This window comes from Equus asinus, chromosome 14 (genome assembly GCF_041296235.1).
Source record: "Equus asinus isolate D_3611 breed Donkey chromosome 14, EquAss-T2T_v2, whole genome shotgun sequence".
Lineage (NCBI taxonomy): Eukaryota > Metazoa > Chordata > Mammalia > Perissodactyla > Equidae > Equus > Equus asinus.
In genome coordinates, this window is record NC_091803.1 from 47279999 (window position 1) to 47289159 (window position 9161).

The window sequence follows — 9161 nt, forward strand, 5'->3', positions numbered from 1 at the left end:
GGCAGCCAGACAAACCCTGAAGAGGGGATCCTCCAAACATCCCCATCCTGACACCGTGGGGATGGTCCTTGGGGAACTTCAAGCCCTTTTCAACAGCTTCGGTCAGGACTGGCCCCTGCCCTCCACCCTGTGTCATTCCCTCTCCCTCCAGCATCCTGGCCCTGGATGGGACATCAGGCCAGGCCAGGGGGCTATGTGTGGGGGCACAGGGGTGAGGTCGGGAGGAAGCAGAGGTGGGAGGCAGGGTCTGCTCTAGGGGCTCCGGGGGTTTGAAACCGTCCTCAGAGAAGCATCGCGGAGTTGGCACATTCGGGGACCATGTGGGGACCCAGCCCAGGGCCCCGGGTCTTACTCACCCCTTGATGAGGCCCGTTATCCCCACGAAGACCCGATGGCCTGGGTCTCCCCCGCTCCTCCCCTGATGTAGGAGTAGGAGCCGCCTGGGCCCTGCGTCTCTGGAGGACGGTGTGTATCAGGAGAGAGGGAGCAGGAGGGGAGGCAGCAGCACAGCTCCTGGGCCCGAGCCCGCCGCTTCCAACGTCTGCTCCAGCGCTGCAGCGGGCAGGTGTGGAGGCCAGGGCTGCGTGCTGGGCTGGGACGGGAGGGGCCGGGATTGGTAGGGAGAGGCTGGGAGAGGCTGGGTCTTACCATGGGTGCCGCAGACAGGACCTGAGAGGAGCAGGAGGGCCAGCAACAACAGCATGGCTTCCAGGCAGTGCCCAGGGAATTGGGCCTTCAATCACGAGGGGCGGGAAAGAAAACTTGAGAGGAGTCTCTGGGAGGAGAGGTCAGGGGTGAGGGGTCGTGCCCCTGAGGCTGGGTGAGGGGAACTGAAGGAACCTTCTTTTCCTACAGTCTTCAAGGGCCAAATGAGACACAGCGTCCACGGTTGTTTCCCTGATGTACCACCTGCTCCGTCGCTCAGAAGGGCCCCTGCCTGACTGGATGCTCGTGGGTGAGCTTGGGAAAGCTCCTGTGTGGGCTTTGCTGCCCTTTCAGGTTCCTTCCATCTGCCTCCCCAAGGAGGCTTCCTGGGAGGGGGGAGGGCTGGGGGAGCAGGTCTGCCTAGGAGTCCAGGGCTTCCCTAGGGGCCTGGAGGCCTGGGTCTCCTTTATAACCACTGAGTGCTGGTCACGGGTCCACAGCCAGGGCAGCCATCTCATTTGATCCTGCAGCAAACTAAGAGCAGGCGATGTTCACCCCATTTTACAGATGAGCAAACTGGGACACGAGGAAGGGAAGTAACTGCTCAGGTCTTGCACGGGGGGGAGCAAGGATCCCTGCAGGCGGACCCGTACGAGGCTCAGATGGAGGCTGGCGCCTGTATTCACAAATGACGGAGCCAGAACCCACAGCCACCTTGTCCCCACTGGCTGGAGGTCAAGCTCTTTACGTTGACTCGTCTCTTGGTTAGATTAATTTGATTACCCATTTTCTTCCTAAAACGACTTACAAACTCTGTTCTCCCTCCATTGTCCCGCGGTTAAGAATGTCTGCTGTGAGCAGCGGCTGCCTGGAGGTGGGAGGGCGGAGGTTCCCTGGGAGGGAGCAGGAAGGAGCTTTCTGGGGGCAGGGTCGTGTATGCTCTGTATCTGGAAAGGAGTCTGGGTTCCACAGGCATGTGCGTCTATCAAACCCTGTAAGGAGGCACTTCCAGATTTAAGGTTGCATTGTACGCAAATTGTACTTTGAAGTGGAAAAAAACCCACATTTAACCCATCTACTCAACGATGCACAAGCTGCAGTGTCCGAGGGGCAGTGTGCTGATGTCTGCACCTTATGTTGAAATGCATCAAGAATGGGATGGGTTGATGGATGCGTGATTGGTTAGATGGGCAGATGCCCAAGGACACAGACACAATGCAATATCAAGACTTGGAGAGGCGGTAGGTATATGAGCATTCATTGTAAACATCTTTCACCTCTGAAATAAGTTTGAAAACTTTCATAGTGAAATGTTGGGAGGAACGTCCGTTGAAATTTGAAATTTAATTTGAAAGATAATTCGCCGGAGTCTGTACTCAGCTTCTGCCATCTTGGTCCATCTGGACCCTGTGCCTTTAGCGTGGAGCCGTGGTCTGGAAGGCTCTGAGCCCTCAGCACGGGTGCAGTGCAGGTGGTGTTGGTTCGCTGTGGGGGCCACAGTCAGGAGTTGGCCTCCAATCCAGCATCACCCGCACAGGGCTCCTGTTCTCTGCAGTCCACACAGGTAGGTCTTGACCATTCCTGGGAAGGAGAGGAGCATCTTATTGAAAAGCAGTTTGATGTGGTCCCAGCACCAAGACCATTTAGAGCCTGCCACTGAAAAGGAGGGGGAGGTCCGTCTGGGCCAGTCCTCAATACGGAACCCTCCTCCCAAAAAGATTGCTAATGACCTGCACAGAGTCCCAATCCTCCCTCACCAACCTCATGCAGTGGGGTCTGTTAGGGGTCCATTTACAGGGGAAGAAACCGAGGCTCAGAGCAGTAAGGGATGTGCATTGAAGGGCAGAGTCAGAATGTCTGTAATGGATCAGACCCTCAGGTCAGTAATAACGAGTGTACGGGGGCAGGCAGAGTGCTAGCCGTGACACGCATTACTTCATCCAGCAGGGGATGGTCCCAAGCAAGAAAGTGTGAGCTTGCCAGCAGAAGCAGTGTGGGGTCTGCCCCAATGACAGGCAGTTCCCTGGGCCCCAGGAGCGAAGGTCAGGAGAGGTGGGAGGGGCTGAGGTGCCAGATAGGAACCAGCCCCAGGGGTGGCTCGGGAGGGTGCTGACTAGTGTAACGGACAGAATGTCTGCGTCCCCCCAACATTTATAACCCCCAGTGTGATGGGATTCGGAGGTGGGTCCCTTGGGGGTGATTAGGTTTCAATGACATCATAGAATGAGGCCTCGTGGTGGGATTAGCGTCCTTGTAAGAAGAGGAGGAGACCAGTCCCTCTGAGGACACTGTGGGAATGTGCCATCTGTCACCAGGAAGAGAGCCCTCACCAAAACCACCTCTGTTGGCACATTGAGCTTGACTTCTTAGCCTCCGGAATTATGAGAAATAAATCTCCTTTCTGTAAGCCCCGAGTCTGTGGGGTTTGTTGTCACAGCCAAAGCTGACTAATGCCCCAGGCAACAGACACGCCTGGGAGCCTCAGGGGACAGGGGCCTGGGATTCCTGCCTCCATCAGTCAGGCACCGGGGTACAATTCATTTTGTTTTCAACACTTGCACTAAGGGAAATTTAATGACATAAAGGTTAGACAAAACGTGTTGTTCATTGTTCTAGTTTTCCAATCAAAGTATTGAGTTTCTCTGGGGAAGAGTGTTGGAAAAATGCTTGGCTTAGAGTGTGGCACCAGTAGGAATCTGAATGAGGGAGAGAGCAAATGGGGCACAGGAGTGGAGAGTTTCTGAAATGCAAAGCCGAATTGCCCCTCAGCATGGGCCTCCTGGCCTGGCTGCAGCCACTCAAGGGCCAGCCCGGGCACACAGGGCCGCTCTGGGCTTCACCTGGGTCAGGAGAGAAATGCCCTTTCCCTTCAGATCATCCCCTCCCCCACCCAGCAGGATCTTCCCTCTGACTCCTGGGCCCAAAGAATGAGATAAGGTCACGCGGCGGAGCCAGCTCCCCGACTTGGCCCTGGAGTCTCAGCCAGCCCAGACCTGCCCCAAGACCCGAGCCAGGGACACAGTTTCCAGCATCCAAGTGAGGCTGGGGCTTCTCCCAGAGGGCTGTAGGGAGACCCTGGCCAGCAGCGAGTGGGCTGGGGATGGAGGCCTTCTTGTGTGCTGTGCCTCAGCCTGCCGAGCACAGAGAGGTCTCCCTGAGCCCCACACCCAGAGAGCAGGGAGACCAGGGGTGCCAGCCCTGACCCAACCCGGACAAACCAGCCAGCCCAGGGCCCACCTCTGCTGGGAGGACAAGGCCCCATTGTTCCCCTCCTGGTAGAGTGAGGCCTGGAGCACAGCTGTGGAGGGGATTAGGGCCTTGTAAATGCTCAGTACATCCCCTTGTGGGGAGCCCTGATCCCAAGGGACAAAGGGCCTGTGTTGAGTCTCTGGAGCAGACTCAGGGCCAGCACTGGGCCAGGGTGGATGAGGGGGCAGGGCTTCCCCTGGATCAGTGCCTCCTCCACAAGAGTGCATGAGCGTATGCCTGTTGCCTTGGGGTTGTGTAAACTGCTGTGTAGGGATAGCTAGGCAGGTGTGTGTCTCAGGGTGCACATGTGTGTGAGCATGTGGTGCACACGTGCATTTCCAGCCCACATGTGTGCATGTGAATCCGTGGACACTGTCCTTGTGCTCTCCATGAAAATGAGCCTCGTGTATGCCATCGTGGACGTCCCCTCTTCCTCGCTGTCCAGGCTGGCAACTGTCTTCTCCTCAAACTCCTACCCACATGCCGCTTCCTGGAGTACTGGCACAGAGAGATCCTCCTTCTGGGCGCCAAACCCTGCCAGCTTGGAGCTGGAGAGAAGGCACGTGAATTGGCAGCAGTAGCCACACTCGTGCCCTGAGGCTGGGCTGGGACAGGAATATGGCCCCCTTTGAGCGGCCTGTTCCCTTCCTCCAGAGCTGTGCTTGTGAGGTCTGGGTCTCTTGGCCTCCTCCCCACAGGAGGGTCCTGGGTCCTCAAGAGGGGAGCTGCTGCCCCTCTGCAGGCCTGCCAGCTGCTGCGCCTCCCTGGCCCAACCTCTGCCGCATTTGGGGGCCTGAGGGCTGCTGGGAGGGCCGAGGAGCATCGGGAGGACACGAGGGGGCCCTCACTTTTGCAACAAGAGTCAGCAGGGGCCTGGGCCCTAAGGAGCCTCTCCAGGGAGGCCAGTGCAGGGCCAGGAGGAAAGGCACGGTTGTCAGGACCAAGCGCCTCTCTGCTCTGGTCTCCCTGAAAGGCTGGTTGCTCAATGGAGCCCCCTCACCCCGCCCACCATGGACAGGGCTGCGTCTGTGCCAGGGAAGGGAACAGGCACCCAACAGAGAGCAGCTGACTTGTGGCTGAAGGGCTAGAGCACACATTTTAGGTTTCCTGGGTCATAGAATCTGTCACAGCTACTCAGCTCTGTCCTTGCAGCCTGAGAGCAGCCCCAGAAGACATGGGCGTGGCTGCACCCAGAACACTTATTTATGGGCAATGGCACTGGATTTCATAGCATCCTCCTGTGTCACAAAATGCTATTCTTCTTTGAATTTTTCCTAACATTTGAAAAATGTAGGAAGTGTTCTTAGCCCCTAGGCTGAGCAAAAACAGATGGAGGACCCAAAAAGGCCTGCTGGCCATAGTTTGCTGAGCTCTGGCCTAGGTACCCGGTACAGGTAATGGAGGTGCCAGCTATACAGGGCCTCCACGCACCCCGAGTCCTCCCAGCACTGCCATCCTAATGAGACCAAGGTTCCCAGTTCCTGGTGAGCCAGCACTTCCGGGGTGAGTCTGCACACACGCGGCCCTCCTGTGCACCCCTTTTCTCTTGTAACCAAATGGGGGCATTCTAAACCCTCCAGTCTACACTGGGCCTGTCTCCTTGGGCAATGTACCAGAGCAGCAGGTTGTGGCATCCCTTCTTCACACCTGTGTAGTATTCCACTGCAGTGATGACCATCATTTAGGTGCTAGGTTCCCTCTAGATGGACAGGTCTGTTGTTTCTCGGCTCCAGCTATTTCAAAGGATGCTGCAAGTAATAGCCTTGTAGACCTGCCCACAGGGAACAAAGTCTTAGGTGTCCAGGCCCTTAGATGGAGAAGGGTTGCACTGAATTTCCATAACACCCCAGGACTAGGTTCTACCGTTACCCCATATGTTAGATGAAACAATCAAAGTGCACAGAGGTGATGCAGGCTCCCAAGATCACTTGCCTCATCAGTAGGGAAGATGGGATTGGGCCCCGAACTGGCTCCAGTGTCGACACTCACAATCTTCCCCTACTGTGACGATTGTGACGCTGTGGTTCTTCCCAAAGGTCAGGAAGGGCCTGTGGACAGCCTTACCTCCAGCCCAACACAGAAAGCCTGGATATGCCCCACCAGCAGGGCCCGCAGGATGGAGCCCCTGAGAAGCAGCCTGTCACCTCCCAGATAAAGTCTGATCACGGCCTGGCCCCAGCGCTCTGGGAAGGACTGGCCTGGAGAATCGCCCTCTCCCCTTCCTCTGTGCCTCCTGTCTCAGCACCATTGCTGTCCAATCGTCCCACAGCCCAGAGCTGGTCATCCTCAGCTATGACCTGACCTGGCGCAGAGGGAAGGTCACTGACATCTCCAAGTGACAACCACCGAGGGCCACCACCTGGGGTGTCTTTTCCACTTAGTGCCTGGCACGTTGGACTGCATTGCCCACTCTGGCTCTCTGAGGGTCAGTGTGGATCTGCCCTGGGCTCCTGCAAGCCCGTGGGACGCTAGGCTCTGCCCAGACCCCAGTGAGGTCCTGCCCCTCTTTCTCTCAAGGCAGGAGCCCTGGGGCCCACAAAGCTTCCATGGGCATGTGACTTACAGCTCCCTCATGGTGTTGACCTGTCTGGCCAAGCTTGGAAGGGCTCTCATCAAACCTCCCCCATCTCTGAGACCAAGATCTAGTCCAGGTGCTGAGGAGAGAGACCCAGAAGTGACAGTGAAATGTCTGCCACTGTCCCATCTTATTTGTGTAGGCCATGGGGCCAAGATAACAAACACAGCATGTCCGGGAGCCTCCCCCAGGAAGAGGCATCACCTTCCAGTTCCTTCCTGTGTCCCTTGTGCCCCTTGCTCCTTCCTTCTGGATGGGCGCCCACAGGGCGCAGGAGAGTATAAAGGGCAGGGTGGAGGGTGTCCAGGCACAACCAGACTCCCCAGTGCCAGCACGAGATAATAAGACTCTCCTGTCCAGGTAAGATGGGGCTCCCCTCTCATGGATGGGGCCATCGAGGTTGGGCGGAATCCCTCTCTGAGAGTCGGGTGGGCTGTCCTCCTCTCTGCAGGAGCCTTGGGACCCTCCAGCCAGAAGCCATGCTGCTGTGGCTGACCCTCGCCCTCCTGTGGAGCACCACCTGCTGGGCACAGCGTAAGTCCGGCTGGGTCAGCCCCCTCCAGCCCATCCATCTGGTGGCCACCCTCCCCTCTCTGCATCCCGGAGACCCAGGGTCTGGGCCCTGCCCTGACCACAGTCTAACTGTAGTCTCAGGACTGTCCCACCTGCCTGGAGGGGCTGTATCCAGTTCAGGGAGAGAGAGCCGGCATGAGACCATGTGGTTTATTTTCTCTCACCTGCTTCTTTCATCATCTAGAGACTTATGGGCTTGGAGGAGGCAAGTATTTCAGTACCGCTCCAGACTATCACAACGACGTCACCGGGATTCGGGTGTCTGTAGCGCCTGCCTTGGGCCTGATTAAGAGGTGAGTCGGAGCTGGGCCATGAGCCCTATGGCTGTGTCCCACTCATGACAAGTCTTGGGAATGTTGGGAGGGGGCTTAGGGCCTCTTCTCCCAACATCCTCGCTGGGTATTGATGACATTTTGAGGCCAGTTGGGTCCTTGGAAACATGGAGCCACCAGCCATCACCTTTCCCTTTGTCCCCTTTCCTCAGCCGCCTCCTCTCCCACACACCAGAACTATCAGTCCAGGTTAGGTCAGAGAGGAAAGGAAGTGAGGGTCAGAGTGGACCACTGACTGAACACAAGTCAGCACAAGTGTGTAGAGGCACAAAGCCCAGGGCTGCTCCCCTAATGTCGGGTGGTGTCCTTGCTCAAGGCCTGGGGCAGGTCTTGGCTCTGCACTGACAGGGTCCCGGGGACCTGGGAGAGGGAGTGGGGCAGAGCAGCCAGCACCAAAGGGGACAGAGTGTGGGTGGAGTGAGGTGAGGACAGGTAGGTCACAGGAGAGGCACCAAAGTGGGACAAGGACACAGAGAAGGCCAGATGGACAGAGCTAGTGGGACTCCCCAGGTGAGTGTGGGGAGTCACCTGCTTCTCAGGCCTGTGACCTGGGCAGCTTGACTCGGGCTCAGAAAGTCCAAGCTGGCCCAGGGACAGTTCCCAGGTTGGAGAGATGACAGCGACTGGCACTCCTGAGGGTCACGGTGACTGGGCATTGGATCCGGCTCTCCTTTTGGATGATCCTGAGTGCTCCAACAGTCACTCCCATTTGGCAGATGAAGAAACTGAGGCCCAGAGAGGCTGGGTAACAAACCCAAGATCACAGAGCGTGAAGGTGGCAGAGCAGGGGTTTGAGCCCAGCATGTCTGTATCAGCACCCAGATTCATGTGCTTAGGGACTCATGCTGCAGTGACAGCCCTGAGCTCTGGTGGCTGGGGACGGGTGGCTTGGAGACAGAGGACATGGGGATTGGTGAGTCTCCTGGGTCCCGGGTGTCCAAACGTCCCCCTTTCTCCCAGCATCCAGCTGAGACGTGGATCCTCCTGGACTGTAAGACACGGTGAAGAAGGCGGGAAGGTGCAGGAATTCCTGCTGCGGCCGGGCGAACACATTATAGCCGTCCACGGCTCGTACAAGGGTTACCTCCGGTACCTGGTCGTACACACCGACCAAGGGCGCTTGGCCTCATTTGGGCAGGCAGAGGGCAACCACTTCTCTGCCTACCCAGACCAGCAGTGGCAGGTGCTCACGGGAGTCTTTGGCCACCATAAGCTCCTCGGCCTCACGAGCATCGGCTTTCAGTGGGAGGAGCCTCGGGTCTCGGGGTTGACCAATGCACAAGCAAGGGCAAACCCACAGCCAGAGAAATGAGTGCCTCTGGGTCCCCAGGGATGGGGCACAGGTCACTCTGCTGAGCCAGTCTCGCTGGTGTTGGGCTGATGGCACTAGGGTGTCCGAGTCGGGTCCTGAATAAGAATCCGCCAATAAATGAAGCTTCTGCAGGAACAGTGCGTCCAGGCGTGGTGCTTCGTTCTGGGATACAACCCACGGCTTCCGAGCCTGTGGAGGGTGAGGCTCCGGGGCTGAGCGCAGTGATCTGAGTGCAGGATGAGGCAGGAGGTGGGTCTGACACCACAGGCCTCCGCGATTCTGCCGAGGATGAGGGATCTGCCTGTGCAGACCTTGGGCCGACCTCACAGTCTTTGATGATTCTGGGCTCTGAGGATGCCCTGGCACCAAATCCCTACCCCAAGCCCATCCAGCTGGCCTCTGCCAGCCCATGCTCTGCTCCAGACTTCCCGGAGTGTGCAAGGGGTCTCAGGGAAGTCACTCATTCATTCATTCA

General features: G+C 57.6%; 1 protein-coding gene across 1 annotated transcript; it reads left to right on the forward strand.

Moving 5' to 3' along the window:
* The first annotated feature begins 6704 nt into the window (after positions 1-6704).
* LOC106825996 (pancreatic adenocarcinoma up-regulated factor-like) lies at positions 6705-8821 on the forward strand. The gene is made up of 4 exons (XM_014833053.3): positions 6705-6829; positions 6921-7003; positions 7227-7335; positions 8335-8821. The coding sequence occupies exons 1-4, from the start codon at positions 6723-6725 to the stop codon at positions 8684-8686; spliced, it is 651 nt and encodes a 216-aa protein (XP_014688539.2). The 5' UTR covers positions 6705-6722; the 3' UTR covers positions 8687-8821.
* Positions 8822-9161: the final 340 nt, after the last annotated feature.

Coding starts and splice junctions, on each gene's coding strand:
- LOC106825996 (XM_014833053.3), top strand. CDS start 6,723: ATGGGCGCCCACAGGGCGCAGGAGAGTATAAAGGGCAGGGTGGAGGGT. Junction 6,830..6,920: donor AATAAGACTCTCCTGTCCAG/GTAAGATGGGGC, acceptor TCCTCTCTGCAG/GAGCCTTGGGACCCTCCAGC. Junction 7,336..8,334: donor GCCTTGGGCCTGATTAAGAG/GTGAGTCGGAGC, acceptor CCTTTCTCCCAG/CATCCAGCTGAGACGTGGAT.